The 18154-nt window shown below is 36.6% G+C and overlaps 1 protein-coding gene across 1 annotated transcript; it reads right to left on the reverse strand.

The window, feature by feature from the left end:
* Positions 1–11678: 11678 nt before the first annotated feature.
* LOC138884242 (uncharacterized) lies at positions 11679–13638 on the reverse strand. Its single transcript, XM_070165314.1, has 3 exons — positions 12967–13638; positions 12048–12206; positions 11679–11882 (listed from the first exon to the last, which is right to left on the reverse strand). The coding sequence occupies exons 1-3, from the start codon at positions 13636–13638 to the stop codon at positions 11679–11681; spliced, it is 1035 nt and encodes a 344-aa protein (XP_070021415.1).
* Positions 13639–18154: the final 4516 nt, after the last annotated feature.

Consider the following 18154-nt stretch of genomic DNA (forward strand, 5'->3'; position numbering starts at 1 on the left):
GTGTAATACCATATCAACTTTTAATTTACGACTGTTTTATTGTTGAAAGATGCATTTAATTTATTTGGAAAAACTAAATACTCTTTTATTGATGTTGCAAACACTGAAATAAAAATAGATATGTATTAAGAAAATCACAAGAAATATAAGTATGATGTTACATATGTCCTACAAGACAAGAAGATATTGTGTAAAGACACAAAGCTAAAAATGTTGAAATGATAGTAATCAGGGGCGGATTTAGGGGCGCAAGGGGTTCCCCTTCGCCGAAAAAATACACTGTATATATAAGGCAAAATTTATTTTTTACCTCTATATATTAAGTTTTGAACCCTCTCTAACACAATCCAAAAGTGTAGTTTAGTGGTCAAGGGGGTTCAAAATCTACATAAGGTCATGAGTTCAATTTTCACTAAATACAATTTTTTTTTGAACCCCCTTCGTGGAGATCCTGCCTCCGCCACTGATAATAATATTGGTGTGCATCCTGCCTTTATCAGCTCTTAAAACCATAGCTTCATATATTGGCAAACAATTTACTACTCCAAAACAAGCAATAAGAGTGTGGAGAAATAATCCATTGAAGTTTTTCCATTTGGAAAAATTCACTATTGCTTTGAGGAATGCCATTAAATTGATAATTGATGCCGTTGTTAGGGGCACGAACATAGGCGAAGCAACCCCAAACTCAAAATTTCCTTTATTATATCTTGTACCTTGGTCGTGATCGACTACTTTGCTTGTTATATTGAACCTTTGTGTGGCTATACCAAGGCGTTTTGTTAAGTACTCAATAGTTCCAAATGTCAGCTTAACAATCATATTTGTTAGGACCGAAATAATCAGGTGTCATACGGAAGCTAGCAAAACAAATCTTGAGCGACGATAAATCATACAACAAAGGAGAAATATACCAAAAGAGACACAAACAATTAACGTGGTTCGGTCAACTGACCTATGTCCACCGCGGAGATGAGCAATCCACTATATAAAAAGTACAAAATATCGAGAGAACAACCTCACAAAGAGGCAAACACAAGTGACACACTAACACTTGTCCCGTAAAGTTCTCCCCCTAAACACCACTCAAGCCCCTATGGCTACATTGTGGATGCTACTAAATGAGAAAGACAACAACAACAACAACAACAACAACAACAACAACCCCTACCCTTCCTAGGGTAGAGAGACTGTTTCCAAATAGACCCCTGGTATCCTTCCTTCCAAGAACTTCTCACCTTGCTCTTGGGGAGACTCGAACTCACAACCTCTCGGTTGGAAGTGGGGGTTGCTAACCATCAGAGCAACCCCTCTTGTCTTGATGAGAAAGACGGATCCTTAATTTATAGAAGTCCAAACCTTTTCCTACAAGAAAAAGGACTAGCCAGGTATAGGAGAATTATAATTTCCTTCTACAAAAAGGAAAACTCAATTAAGGTAATTATATTGCTCTTTCCTTCAACAAATAGGAAAACCAAATATGGTAAGAAAATTATGGTAAACACATAACAATATTTATAATTAAAATATTTCTTATGAAGATCTAATATTACGAGTAATTAAACAATAAATCAAGAGATACCTTTGGAAAAATGGGAACTCCGGTGAGAAGAGAGAGTTGAGGAAGGAAAGCATAGAGCGCGATGGGGATGAAGTAAATGGGCCAAAATGCATAGTAAGTATAACATTGGGCCATTATAGGGCCCAAAGATCGCGTACCGAATGTAAATGGGCTGTATTTTGAGAAAGCCACTTCAAGAAGGCCCATGGACCATCGCTTGATTTGAATAAGCCCATCCATATCTAAAGCCCATCTGTACATCTTTTTGTTGTTAGTTTAGTCACCAACAAAAAGCTTTTTTCAAAATATATATATATGTTAAGAAATGTAAAGACTCTTTTCCACAGAATGATTATGACAGCAATAACATACTCAGTGTAATCTCACAAGTGAAGTCTAGGAAGGTTAGTGCATCCACAGACGTTAACCTTATCTTGTAAAGATAGAGAGACTGTTTTCGATAGACTATCGACTCAAGAAAAGTAGAAATACGGTAGTAGAGAACAGAAGAAGCTGTAATAACAGCCAGAAAAATAAGATAACCAAAGTAAAAGCAACAACAGGTAATAATAGAAATCTAAGAATAGAAATTTTCACGAAATGGTTAAAAGATCATAATTCGAGCTACAATGTTACAAATCCAAATCACACGGGCTTCCTCCTTACTGTTACTTTAGTTGGCTTTTCATGACATCCATGTTACCAGAGGCGGATGTAGAGGATAAGTTATAAGTTATACGAACGGAGTAGATCTAATGAGTTGTGATAAAATTTCGAAATTGCACTCACAAAATTTAAATTCTGAATTTGTCTCTGTCATTGACGATGAAAAAAGAAAATAAAACATATACATACCTTGAAACCCCAGTTAGTTTGGTTCTCATAATTGTAACTTGCCACTAGGTGAGCTTGCTCTAGAATATTTTGGGCCTTAATAATGGGCTTGTTCACTGCATGATCTAGAATCATTTCTTGCTGCACAAATGTTGATGGGCCGCCAAACAAAGCCCGACGACGGAAAAAGCACCCAGTCCTTAAGTAATTGGGCCCAAAAAGGCCATCCATACCCAATGGGTTAATTTGGGCCAGAAATTTGATTCCCTTTGTGTCAATATATTTCGATTTTCGAAAGTCAATTTGACTATTTTTTTTAGCTAAGTTGGATAAGAGCAATTTAATAATTTAAAACTAATGTTTAGATATTCAAAGAACATATATGATGAAAAATATATTTTAAAACGTTAGTAAAAGTTCATATAATTTGAATTTCGAGAAGTAAAAAGTGGGTCATATAAATTGAGACAAAGGGAGTAATGACAAAATTTATTTGCTAACAGTAGAAAGATATTTAAACACGCATGTGTGATAGCACTCGGCCTTTACACCAAATTATTTTAACTTATTATGGTTAATTGATTTAATCAGGTCGGAGAATATATATATATATATATATATATATATATATATTAACCATGATTAAGAGATAGAAATTTACGCACAATTACATATATAAACACTGAGTAAATTTTACCATACCCAAATTCTATTATTTAGAATTCTATTTTACCATGATTTGGCATAAAAATATCTGTAATGTCTTTGTCTGTGCCGTTTGCCAGTAAAACCTGCTTGAAAAATTTGGGAAAAAGGAGAATGAGTTATATAACTTAATAATATAAAAAATATTTACATAGTCGAAGGATATTAGTTGAACATTTATTATAGCAGAATAAATATCATTTTTATCCCATTTAGTCATGTTATCGTAGAATCACTTATAATTACCACATAAATGACATGATTGTATAAATACTTCTTATATTAAGTGCATGCATCTGGTAACTAGCTGGTGGAGCTAGGATTTCAAGCTTATGGGTTCGTGATTTTAGTCGTTTTAAGTTACTGAGTTCTAAATTAATAATTTATACATATTCAATAAATTTTTCTAAAACAAATACATGATTCGAATCAAAGCTATTGGGTTCGGCAGGACCGAATATTGAAGAAAACATAAACCTGAATAATAGAAGGATGATGATGGGGAGTAAATTCAGAAGACGAATATTTGTTATAAACATAAACAATTAATATTGCCCGTATTATTTATGTATACATATTGATCAATGATCACTCATAAACGATTACCTCTAGGCAACAAATGAATGGAAAAAAAAAAAAAAAAACTCCATATATATTGTTATAATATATGTCAACTTTGTAGCTGGGATATTCTCTCTTTTTTTATGCTAAATTATTGTATACTTGATCTGTTTTAATTATTATGACTTAATTTTCCTGAGTATAGAGTTTAAGAAAGAAAAAGAAGATTGTGAAAGTACTTGTGATGTTAAATATGTCGGATTATTTGTGCAGTTGTAAGATTTTTGAAATTTGTGATTTTAAATATGTCATAGTATTTGTGTGGCTGTAAAAACTTGTCATTAAAGGTGTGTATTCGTTGTGTTTGGCTTAAATGTTTTGGAAAATATTTTCCTCCAATTGGAGAAAAATATTTTCCTTGTCAAGAGAAGGGAAAACATTTTCCAAAACTCTTTCTCAACCTTTCCCACCCTCACCAACCCACCAACCCCACGCCTACACACCCCACCCCCTCTCCAAAAAGACATTCTTTTTTTTTTCTTTTCAAATTTCAGTTTTTTTTTCGTCACCATCCACCCTGCTACCTTCGCAGCAAAAATAATTATTTTTTTTACTGTTTTTTTTTTTTGTAATTTCAAATTTCTATTTTTTTATTTTTCTGCAATCCCCCCTGCTCCGCCGCACAATTTTTTTCTTTTGTAATTTCAAATTTTTATTTTTTCACTTTTCTTTACCCCCTGCACCCCGCCCTCCCCAAGAATTTTTTTAAATATATTTTCAATTTTAATTTTTTCATCTTTCGATTTACATGTTCGGAATTTTACAAGTTCCAAAGTTCTAAGTTCGAAGTTTATGTGTTTGGAAATTTACGGGTTTAGAAATTATAAAGTTTATACATATTTAATGAATTTTTCAAAATAACTACATGGATTGGACTAAACCGACTGAGTTCGACCGAACCCGCAGTCAATGAGCTAGCTCCGCCCCTGTTGCTAGCCAGCCTAGCATGGAGAGTATTCCAATCTCCTCAATCTCTCTGGGCTAAGATTTTAATCCAAAAATACTTAAATGTGTCTACAACAACAAATCATCGCAAACCTGGCGCAATATCCATACAGCATGGCAATATTGCCAACTTGGGTTACAATGGAAGATAGGCACATTTACGGTTAATTCTATGTATAGGGCCTTCGACGACAAAGTTATTGACACTGTAAACAATTTCAACATATTCCAATGGATATGGAAACTACCATAATGTTCTAAACGTTAATACCACACAAGCGGGTGATTTGTGTGGTATCCAATTTTTCGATCTAGAAGAACCTGGTTCTTCTAGGTGTTCTAACTGCTACTGTTGCAGAATTAAAAGTACAGAAAATAAAGAACACAGAGATTTTTATGTGGAAAACATCTGGCTCAAAAGGTGAAAAAATCACGACCTACTACTCAGTAGGATTTTCCCAAACATCCACTAAAATCACTGAGCCAAAACAGCATTTACAAAACTCTTTGTAAACCTAAGGATTAACTCTAATCCCTGTGTAGCATACAGCCTCAACTGTTGCGAAACCTTCAAGTTAGCATATAACTTGAACCTTGAAATGCTTCTATGAAAGCTGAAAAGGTACAACTTTAAACCACATACTACAATTGAACTAGAATAAGAATAAACACAATGGAACTGGTTCTTCTATCTCGTTCAAGTAGCTTCAGGTTTGCACACTTGAATTACACACGAACTGCTTGCAAAAAGCATTGCTATTTTGCTCCCTATTCACGTTTAACTTCTGCGTATGTGCAACACCTGTAAAAGAGAACAATCACTGTTATTTAATGAGTTAGTAATCAGAGTTTGATTGAGACTCAATTGCTGATCTTCCATCGAAGTTGAGTCCTTGTTCAATACAAACTCCAACCTTATCATTTATCCGGATTGTGTGATTGTGTCCTCTTCCCATAAGGAGACTTTCTCTCCTCATCCAATATGTAAACTTTTCAATCAGTTCAGGAGATATTGCTACTTGATTACTGAGACTTATCTCATTCACGTGTATACTATATTTCTAGGTTGATAAATACTAAGCCTCACATGATGAACCGGTCCATGACTGAGTTCATTTGTCATTCTTCAAAACTTCACCTGAACTTGGGCCAATAAATTCCTCCTTTTTGATGATGACAAACTCGTGTGCTTTTACTAATCAAAGAACCTGTAGGAACTCAGCTTGACCATCAACACATTAACTTAGAATTTTAACTTATAATCAAGAACCAGATTTAATTAGGTTATAAATATCACATTATTCAGAATAAAGAGTAAAACACAATATCTCTTCCCCCTTTTGGCATCATCGAAAAGTTGCATGCATTGTGAATCCCAGATTTTAGTAATTACTCATGGCCACTTGGGCAACTGCAAGTGAAAACATGGATGAAATCATCAATAATCAACAAACATATTCAAACTATTAAGAGAAAAATCTTCATAGAATAAGAGAAACATCAGCTGTTATTGATAAGATATGTTTCCATCAACAAACCACAAAAAGAAAGAAAAACTTCCAAAGCATGAGCAAAAAAACGAAAAAGTCCCTAATCTGGTTCACTGGGGGGGGGGGTACTAGTTTGGTTCAGAAGACAACAACTGGACATCCTAAGGCTTGGAGGAACTAGAGGGCTGGGTTTGGAAAAGGTTGAGCATATTCTGAAGCATCCCATAACTCTTCTCCTTTTCTTTTGCTAGCTCAGTTCTAAGGCCATCTTTTTCAGTTTCCAGTTCAGCTACACGAGCCTGGAGTCGAGCAATTTCAGCATCCTTAGATCCACACTCTTGAACCAAAGCCCTAACCTTGCTGTTCACAGGTGTCTTCAGGGATGAACCAGGATCAACTGGGGTGGCATTGACTGGATAGTCACAAGCCAGAAGAGTCTTGACGCCAAAATGTTCCTTGCTTGATGCCATCTCCCATTTCTTCAAAGGCATATTCAGCCTATCCAGAACAGTAGTCAATATGAACCCATATGGGGTGGCATGAGCCTTGGAGCCATTTATGACTCTGTCCAGTAATTTGACAATAAAGACATGCCAATTTATCTGCATTCCTCTCACAAGGCACTCCATAAGAACCAGGTCCATGTAGTTGGCAGTGTGTCTTCTCTCATGTTTGGGCAGCAAGCACTTGTTAACAAATTCAAACAAGAACCTGTGCTTAGGCCTCATCTCACTTTTCTACACAAATCTGGCTTCAGACATATCTTCAGCAGTTGCAGCATCACAAAAATTCCTAGTGATTTGAAGAGCAGTAGGGAGAGAATCTAGACATGACCACATTTGCCTTGTATAATCATCATACCCCTCACTACGTATGTCTAGAATCTTACCCAATTTGAGTGCATCAAACTGCACCCTTACTCTTTTCACTATACTGGTGACTACCCCATTATTCACTACGGCATTGGCCATAAACTCAATCAATTCTTTCCTAGCCAGCCTCTCATCCATTTCAAGGACCATGTCCTTCTAACCTTGTGCAGCTAGGGCATCCACCAGTCTTCTCATTCCTGGCTCATCCAGGTCTCTCAACAATCTTCCTTTCAAAAGATTTCTTCTGCCATAGATAGCAAACCTATCTTGTTCCTTTTCAGATTCCTCTTCTTTTTCTTCCTTAGTAATTTTTACCTACTTACCTTTCACTACAGATCTGGTTCTTTTGGCTAAAGAGGGTTCATCAGATACAGGTTCAGAGGAAGACTTCTTGGAAGAAGCCTTGGCCCTTTTTGGTTTGGGTGTAGGAACCTCCGCAGTTGTTCCCCTTTCTTGATGGACCAGTTCCATCTCCTCTTCTTCTTCTTCTTCTGCAACATCAGAACTCTCCACAGCCTTTGCTTTTCCCTTCTCCTTATTTTTCTTCTTGCTTTCTTCCAGAGCTTTCTGTAACTCAGCTTCACTTTGTCTGACCCTGCTTCTAGTGACTCTTCCCTTAGGTACTGAAGGTACAGTAGGTTTTGGGGATGACATTTTGCTTTTCTTTGTTGGCTTGGAAGCAGTTGGAGCCTTTTGTGTGGAAGCTTTACGCTTCTTTGGATCATAACTGGCCTCAACTCTCTTCAGAAGATCAGCCAGTGTTTCCTCAACAGATGAACTAGGTTCATCTTGTTGCTTGCTTAGATGCACAAGCCCTTCAGCCGCCTCCCCAGAACCACTTCCCCCTGACTTGTTGCCACCTTCTTCAACACCTCCATAGATAACCAGAACTTTTTCTTTCCTATTTCCCCTCTCATCACCACTTGCTCCCTCTTTCTCTTTTTCTTTCTTTTTACCTCCACTTCTACTAGATTCAGCCCCCTTTACATCTTTGACAGGACCAACCAAGACAAACTTATTTTCTACATTTTCAACCACAGTAGAGAGTACCACACAAGAACTTACCTCACCAGGGGTTTCTTGAATTTTGGCAGTGTCAGAAGGCCCATGTTTTTCTCCTTCGCTAGCAGAAATAAAAGCTTCAAACTTGGAGCTTGAGTCAGATTCTTAAGTAGGACTTTCCTTCCTCTGGCTAGCCTTCAATTTCTCATTTAGAACTTTTCTTAGAGCTCCAGAAGCTACAATTTTTCTGACCAACATTTTCTGCCTACGAAACCTAGGTTTTGGGGTTTCACTAGGGGGTGTAGATGAGGATGTATTCGAATGGGATACTGGTGGGGGTGCCAGGATTATCTTGGGGGTTAGTCATGGTGGATTGTTTCTTAAGAAACATTTGGGAATTTTGGAGAGAAGAAGGCCGATCAGAACTTGAGAAGAGTTTTGACGGTTATGGACTAATGAAGAAGAGGTGTGGCGTGTATTTAAAGATGATTATACTTAAATGCAGTAACGAAAGCTTTTTCAAAGGTCAATTAGAAGTTTAATCAAGATGTAATTTCGGTCTCTTAGTGATTATTAGGCATCGCTAGATTTTAGGCAAAAATCCCGATTTTTAGAGTTATAGGGGAACGAAACTGGTTCAATGCTCAACGGATAGAATTTATGGGAATTTGATGAATGTAGGACTTCTGCTCATGATTGGAAAAATGATCTTTCTAATTGTGCAGAGTATAGAAAACATACCTGAGCTTTTCATATGAACACATACTGATGAACCAGGTTCTTTATATAGAACTCTCTTGAACATGCCTCAAATGCCAAAATAGAAGAAACTTTGTAAGAGATCAGTGAGTCATGCACATGTCACAGGAGTATACTAATCAAAGTATGAAACTGAGTAAGAATTGATCTAGATATTTACACAAAGTTAGAACTCCTAACCAAAAATATATTTTTCCTTTTTTTCCCATTGTGCATTCTGAACTGGACCTATTAGGTGATCTTAATCATCCCTAACTCCAACCTGTTCCTCTCAAAGTTTTCTCTACTCAGTGCTTTAGTAAAGATGTCAGCTATTTGTTTATCAGTAGCACAGAATTCTATTGAAATCAATCCTTTCTCATAGTTATCTCTTAAGAAGTGGTGTCTAACATCTATGTGCTTAGTCCTCTTATGATGAACATGGTTCTTTGTCATACTTATAGCACTAGTGTTATCACAGAATATTGGAATACATCGCACTTCAATTCCAAAATCTACCAGTTGTCATCCATAACAATTGAGCACAATAGGAAGCAGCATCAATATACTCAGCTTCAGCAATAGATAGGGCCACATAATTTTATTTTTTGGTATCCCATGACACAAGACATGAACCAAGAAAATGTGCCGTACCTGAGGTGCTTTTCCTATCCACTAAGAAACCTGCATAATCAGCATCAGCATATCCAACTAGATCAAAATTACTACATTTAGGATACCAGAGACACAAATCAGTGGTGCCTTTCAGATATCTTAGTGTCCTTTTTACCGCAGTCAAGTGGGACTCTTTTGGATTTGCTTGAAAATGAGCACAAAGACCTACACTGAAAACGATGTCAGGTCTGCTTGTAGTAAGATACAAGAGTGAACCAATCATACCCCTATACAACTTTTGATCGACTGATGAACTAGGTTTATCAATATCTAATTTGGTGGAAATTGCAATGGGTGTGTCTATTTCTTTAGATTCCTCCATTTTAAACTTTTTGATTAGATCTTTTGTATACTTCTGCTGATGGATCATGGTTCCATTTGGACTTTGTTTGATCTGCAAGCCTAAAAAGAAGTTAAGCTCATCCATCATGCTCATTTCAAACTCACTGCCCATTAGTTTTGCAAAGTCCTTACTCAGCCTATCAGTGGTAGCCCCAAATATGATGTCATCTACATATATTTGCACAAAAAGGAGATCTTTACCTTTTTCCCTTAAAAATAAGGTACTGTCAATTTTACCTCTTTTGTAACCGTGCTCCAGTAGGAATTTGGATAGTCGTTCATACCAAGCTCTTGGGGCCTGCTTGAGCCCATAGAGAGACTTGTCTAACTTGTACACATGCTCAGGACATTCCTTGCTCTCAAACCCTGGAGGTTGTTTCACAAACACTTCTTCCTTTATGTAGCCATTCAGGAAGGCACTTTTGACATCCATCTGATGAAGAGTGAATTCCATGTGTGCTGCAAAGGCTATGAGGAGTCTGATTGCCTCTAGTCTTGCAACTGGAGAAAATGTCTCATCATAGTCTATGCCCTCCTCTTGGCTGTATCCTTGTACCACCAGTCTTGTTTTGTTTCTTGTAACTGTTCCATCTTCATCAAGTTTGTTTTTGAAGACCCATTTTGTACCAATGACTGATCTGTCCTTGGGTCTCGGAACTAGATGCCAAACTTGACTTCTTTCAAATTGGTTGAGTTCATCTTGCATTGCATTCACCCAATCTGCATCCTGCAAAGCCTCAACAATATTTTTAGGTTCAATAAGAGATAGGAAAGCATCAAAAGCACACAGATTCTTTAGCTGTGATCTAGTTTTGACTCCAGATATTGGATCAGTAATAATGTTCTCAATGGGATGAGAACTTTGATACTTGTGAGGTTTCACAACCAACTGGTTTCTGCTAGATGTCTCTCCTATGTTCTATTGCTGAGGAACAGGTTCATGAACAAGTTCCTCTAGGGGGTTTGATTCAATTTCTCCTTGATTAGTTCCCCCTGTCAGGTTGCCCTGATTTGAAGGACATGTTCCATCACCAGTTCCTTCTTTTGATGCCACTTTGACTTGTGCTGGGGATTCAGTCAATTCCTTTACCAATCTAATGGCTTCATCTTCATGTTCCTGTCTCTCAGAAAGAATGTTAGTTTCATCAAATACTACATGTACACTTTCTTCTACACACAGAGTTCTTTTATTAAACACTTTATATGCTTTGCTATGTGAAGAATATCCCAAGAATACTCCTTCATCACTTCTGGGATCAAACTTACCTAGGGAGTCTTTTCCATTATTGTGCACATAGCACTTGCAACCAAATGCCCTAAGATAGGATATGTTTGGTTTTCTCCCTTTAAGTAACTCATATGGAGTCTTCTCTACCAGAGGTCTGGTCATGCATCTATTGATTATGTAACATGCAGTATTTACGGCCTCTGCCCAGAAGCTGTGGGGCAATTTACTAGAAAGCAGTATGGTTCTAGCCATGTCCTCCAGAGTTCTATTCTTCTTTTCAACTACTCCATTTTGTTGAGGGGTCCTAGGGGCAGAGAAATTATGATCTATACCATTTTCATCACAAAATTTAGCAAACTTGGAATTTTCAAATTCAGTTCTATGATCAGACCTAATGGATGCAAGTTGATTTTCTAATTGTTTCTTAGTTTTTCTAACAAATGCAATAAACATGTCGAATGCTTCATTTTCGGAGTTTAGAAATAGAACCCAGGTAAATCTAGAATAATCGTTGACAAGCACCATTACATATTTCTTTCCACCTCTGCTCATGGTTCTCATTGGACCACATAGATCCATATGGACCAGTTCCAACGACTTGGTTGTACTTACCATTTTCTTGCTTTTGAAGGATGATCTTACCTGCTTCCCCTTGCACATGCCTCTCAAACTTTGTCTTCCTTGAACTTGATATTAGGTAACCCTATCACCAAGTCTTTAGAGACTAATTTGTTTAGCTGATTTAGACTTGCATGACCAAGTCTTTTGCACCACAAGCGGGGATCATTAACCAACACACTTAAGCAAGTGAGTTCATTTTCTGAGAGAGTAGACAAATCTACAATGTAAATATTGTTAACTCTTTTTCCCTACAAAACAATCTTGTCAGTGGTAAGGTTAATCACAAAGCATTTGGTAGAGGTAAAAGCTACAAGATTACCTCTGTCACACAATTGTGACACACTTATTAGGCTATATTTCAAGCCATCTATCAGGTAGACATTCTCTATGGAATGAGAATCTGTTTTGCCTACCTTTCCAACCCCAATGATCTCACCTTTCTTTCTATTACCAAATGAGACATTACCTCCTTTTAAGTCCTCAAGTGAAAGGAACCGGTCCTTGTTCCTTGTCATATGTTTTGAGTAGCCACTATCCATATACCATATTTGGCTCATCCCTTTCACTTGGACCTACAAAAAGAAATCAGGGGTTAGTCTTAGGAACCCAAACTAGTTTGGGTCCCTTTCTATAGGCCAAAGGATGAATCAGATTCCTTCTTGCCCACCCAGGCAACTTGTTTTTCTCTTAAACAAAGACTTTGTTCTTTTGACTGGCCTTTTCTTTTGCATTATATTCATTTTTGTAATGGCCAGCCTTGCCACAGTGTGTGTAGATTTTATTTTTAGGAAGAGTGAGGTACTTGCTTCTAGAGTCCCATTTTGGAGCTTGAGTCCCATAGCCAAGTCCTCTTTTGTTGCTACTGTGATGCTCTTGTAGCCAAGAGAGTGCATCAGAAGCCTTGTTCCACTTGCAGGTTCTGTCTAGTTCATGTTTCACCTTTCCTAGATCTTTCTTCAGGACTTTGATGAGTTCATCTTTCTTATACAATTCATCTTTCATTTTTCCCAAGTTTTCTTCTAGAGTGAGATATGTGTGATCAGCTTTCTTCTTTCCTGTTCCTAGTTTCAGTTTTAAGTTTTCAGACCTAAGTTCTAGGACACTGTTATCAAGTTCAAGAAATTGGTTCTTCAACTCAGCATTTGTGTTATCACTCTTATTAGCCCTAGACTCTAGACTTTTGCATTTTGCTTTTAGGATCACACATTCCCTACACAGAACTTCTTTCTCATTGTTAATTATCTCAGACTTATCAATGAAGTCTAGTAGTAGCTCAGCCAATTTTTCTTTAGACAAAAATTTAATCTTATTTTTGAGATGAAGGATACTTACCTCTTGTTCATCATCTGATTCTCCGATGGACATCAGTGCTTGCTCTTCTTCTGCTTCATCTTCCGAATCTTCATCTGAAGTTTCTCCCCAAGCAGCAACCATAGCCTTGGTTGAACCTTTGTTATTTTTTGGTTGAACCTGTTCCTTCTTCCTGTTCTTTCGTTCAACCCTTTCTTTCTTCCACTCAATTTCCCATTGAGGGCAGTTTTTGATTATGTGATCAGTCTTACCACACTTGTAGCAATCCTCATTGGTATGTTTCTCAGGAGCTCTTGACTTGTTCAAGGTTGTACCTCTTGAATAACCATTTCCTCTCATCAGGTACTTTTTGAATTCTCTAGTGATCATAGCCATCTCATCATCTTCCAGATCTGAACCTTCAGTAATTCTGAGAGCTAGGCTTCTCTCCTTCTTGGGTGTATCCATCTTCATGGTTTGCCTTCTCAGTTCATAAGCAGTAAGATTTCCAATCAGTTCATCCAGTCTGAGAGTAGCAATATTCTTGGATTCCTGAATGGCCGTGATTTTGCTTTCCCATAAGACTGGCAGAACCCTTGTCAAGATTTTCTCAACCTTGTCTTCTTCAAGAATAATCCTTCCAAGGGACTTAAGTTCATTTGTCAGTGTAGTGAACCTAGTATACATCTCTTGGATAGTTTCTCCTTCATTCATAGTAAAATTCTCATATTGAGAATACAACAGTGTTCCTCTGGATCTTTTCACTTGAGGTGTTCCTTCATGAGCCACTTGCAAAGTGTCCCATTTCTCCTTGACAGTAGTACAACTTTGGATCCTACTTTACTCATCTGGACCTAGTCCATACACAAGACATTTTTTGGCCTTCGCATTTTTCTCCCACTTTTTTTAGGTCTTCAGCAGTGCTCCTCACTTTTCATTATAGTTGACAAAGGACCATCAGTGACTATGTCCCAGAGTTCATAGTCTTCTCTTATGATGTGATCTTTCATCCTGTTCTTCCACCAAGAGTAGTACTATCCATTGAACAGTGGAGGCCTGGCAGTGGATTTCCCTTCCCAGTTCCTAGGTGGTGCACTCATGTTGATCTTTTCCTAAGGTGTTAGCCTCTTCAAGGATAACCTGCTCTGATACCAATTGATGTTCTAAACGTCAATACCACACAAGAGGGGGGGGATGATTTGTGTGGTACCCAATTTTTCGATCTAGAAGAACCTGGTTCTTCTAGGTGTTCTAACTGCTACTATTGCGGAATTAAAAGTACAGAAAATAAAGAACACAGAGATTTTTACGTGAAAAATACCTGGCTCAAAAGGTGAAAAAATCACGACCTACTACTCAGTAGGATTTTCTAAACCAATTGATGTTCTAAACGTTAATACCACACAAGAGGGGGGTGATTTGTATGGTACCCATTCGATCTAGAAGAACCTGGTTCTTCTAGGTGTTCTAACTGCTACTATTGCGGAATTAAAAGTATAGAAAATAAAGAACACAGAGATATTTACGTGAAAAATACCTGGCTCAAAAGGTGAAAAAACCACGACCTACTACTCAGTAGAATTTTTCCAAACATCCACTAAAATCACTGAGCCAAAACAGCATTTATAAAACTCTTTATAAACCTAAGGATTAACTCTAATCCCTGTGTAGCACACAATCTCAACTGTTGCGACACCTTCAAGTTAGCCTATAACTTGAACACTCAAAGTACCTATTACAAATGCTTCTATGAAAGCTGAAAATGTACAACTTTAAACCACCTACTACAATTGAACTAGAATAAGAATAAACACAATGGAACTGGTTCTTCTATCTCATTCAAGTAGCTTCAGGTTTGCACACTTGAATTACACACGAACTGCTTGCAAAAAGCGTTACTATTTTGCTCTCTATTCACGTTTAACTTCTGCATATGTGTAATACCTGTAAAAGAGAACAATCATTGTTATTTAATGAGTTAGTAATCAGAGTTTGATTGAGACTCAATTGCTGATCTTCCATCGAAGTTGAGTCCTTGTTCAATACAAACTCCAACCCTATCATTTATTTGGATTGTGTGATTGTGTCCTCTTCCCATAAGGAGACTTTCTCTCTTCATCCAATATGCAACCTTTTCAATCAATTCAGGAGATATTGCTGCTTGATTACTGAGACTTATCTCCTTCACGTGTATCTCACATGTCTAGGTTGATATCTACTATGCCTCACATGATGAACCTGGTCCATGACTGAGTTCATTTGTTATTCTTCAAAACTTCACTTGAACTTGGGCCAACATACCAATTCATCCTAAAATAAAGCATTTTATTTGGTTGCTTAACCATAATAGATTGCCAACACGTAAATTCCTACACATGTTACATATCATCAATGATGCCACTTCTTCTTCTTGCTAGGGGTGTTCAAATCGAACTGGAACCAAATCGATTAAAAATCCCGACTAGGTTTGGTTTGACTTGATTTGGTAGTGAGTAAAAAAAATCGAACCAAACCGACATATAAATATATAAATTTTATTTATATTTTTAAGACTTTATAGTAATTTTTCTTTAGAAAATATAGAAATATTTGGGATCCTCTCATGTATTAAATTTGAAAGCGTAAATTAACGAAAAATTATTATTAGACGACTAAGAAAATAACTATCATGTATTACTAAAAAAATTCTCCCATTAGAATATTTTAATAGATCATATGTTTGTTAAGTTTTTTCATATTTACTAAACATATATTCACTTATCAAAGATTTATCTATAATTTTAATAAAGTAAGATTGAAATAATATTCATGTAACAAAAAAACCCGAAAACCCGAAAAACCAGACAAAACCTAACCAATCCAAATCGATATAGTTGGTTTGCTTTGATTTTGTTAAAAACTGAACCAAGCCGGTCCATGTACACCCCTACTTCTGGCCATGAGGTAGATGAAACTTTAAATCATATCTTCTTAACTTGTGCAAATGCTAGACTCTACTGGCACAGTCTGGGTTTAGGAGGCATCTGAACACACAAATCCAGTGGGACACACCCCAGCAATGGCTATTCCCTTTAATAAATTACAAAGGCATAAAGTTACCTTATAACATTAATCCGCGTACCTACTTACCTTTAAGCCTTTGGAACATTTGGCTCACTCTCAATAGGAACACTCCCGATGGACTTCGCACTAGCATAAACATCAATTTCACAATGCAACAAGCAACTGAATTTTCTTACCTGGCAGCTTCTTATTCCCACAAAGTGCCCCAAAGGGTCATGACTCCTCTTAAATGGATACCTCCCGAGCCTAATTTTTACAAACTAAACACTGATGGGGTACACACACCAGCACTGCATACTGATGGCATTGGGGGCCTTATTAGAAACCACAATGGGGATTGGATTGTAGGTTTATTAGGGAACATGCCACGACAATCATCTATCTCCGCAGAATTATTTGCTTTGATACAGGGTCTTAAACTAGCAAGTCAGCGCGATCAATCACTATGCTGCATTGTGACAATATAATACATGCTAATCAACTATTTAACTGCAGGCAACTTCTGCTGACGCTCCATAATACCAGGGTTCAACATGCGTATAGAGAACAAAATCGAGTTGCAGATCAACTGGCTAAAGCAGAAAACTTTTTGGAAGGCAGTCTTACAATGCGAGTTTTTGATAAACCACCACATTTTGTAACGCCTCTTTTGGAAGCTGATAAAAATGGACTAACAATTATGCAACCTCTACCAAAAATAGCGTCAGGAGCAGTAACAGCACACAAAGTATATGCATGGAGGCACATCAGATGTTATCCACATCCTTTTATTGTTGTGATGATAATTCCATTAGGAATACCACAAACAATGTTGCTACTACTAGTTTTAACCAGTGTTTTAAAAGGCGTTCCTGGGGCGAGCCCTAGGGCGAGGCGTACCAAAAACGCCCAGGGCCGATGGTGGGGGGCGAAAATCCCGTAAGGCGTACGCCCGGGCGAGTTTTTTGGTTGAGGTGTAAGCCCAAGAGATATCTTTTTAAAAAGGAATTAAGAACATTAAATTTAAAAGTAAACTTTTTAATATTGCTAAAAGCCCTAAATTAGAACTCTTTCCCAATTCTTTCCGCTAGTCTGCCTCTACCAAGAGCAACGATTTATCACTTTTTTTGGCAACAGAAAACTTCATTCTTCTCCGTAAGTCAAATTCAACAGGTTTGTTCTTTCCTCCATGTAAAAACTTTATTATTTTGAACTCATTACTTTCCTCTCTTTTTATATTTCATTGTTAGTTTGTAAATATGTATGTAATTAGTTTTTTAAGTTCAATGTTTCTCTTGCTCTCTTTCAAAATATAATATGGGATTATATGTATGCGTCTTTTATATATATTGATTAGATTTATATATAATTTCACTTATTTATTTGAGATTTATAATTTCATTAGATAATATGGGATTTCACTTATATATAATTATTTGGGATTTATATGTAATTTCACTTTATTTGGGACTTCTATATGATTTCATTAGATAATATGGGATTTCACTTATATATAATTATTTGGGATTTATATGTAATTTCACTTATTTGGGACTTCTATATGATTTCATTAGATAATATGAGATTAATTATATATTTCACTTATTTATAATTTTTTTCAAAATTTTATGCAATTTTACCTATTTAATAATATTTTTTATAATTATATTATTTTATAAAATATTAAAAATTGAATATCCATGGGGCTTACGCCCCGCTGAGGCATATACAAAACGCCTCGCCTTACGTCCGCGCCTTTTAAAACACTGGCCTTAACTTAGATTGTAATATGGTGCAACTTGGGCACTAGTCTCTGTACGCATGTTTTAATTAATGCTATCTATCTTTCTTACCAAAAAAATAAAAAGTTTATTATTAGAACTTTATGTAATGTTCGTATTAAAATATATAACTCATAGAAAATAAAATTATATCTAGCATTTTTCTGATATGCCTTCATCTCATTCACTATGTTGAAACACACAAGAGCCAACGCGTTGCATTTCTAGATGCACGAAACCTGACAACTGCAACTCGTAAAAAACTTATTTACATTAGATGTTTCCACCAAACCACATGAATTAATCATATTTTAATTAGTAACGAATGAGTCGGCCATAGTACATAGAAGAAACATGTCATATATTTATTGATTTGATATAAACACCTGATCGTAAAGGTAAGTTTT

The sequence above is a fragment of the Nicotiana sylvestris genome, chromosome 12 (assembly GCF_000393655.2).
Source record: "Nicotiana sylvestris chromosome 12, ASM39365v2, whole genome shotgun sequence".
Classification (NCBI taxonomy): Eukaryota; Viridiplantae; Streptophyta; class Magnoliopsida; order Solanales; family Solanaceae; genus Nicotiana; species Nicotiana sylvestris.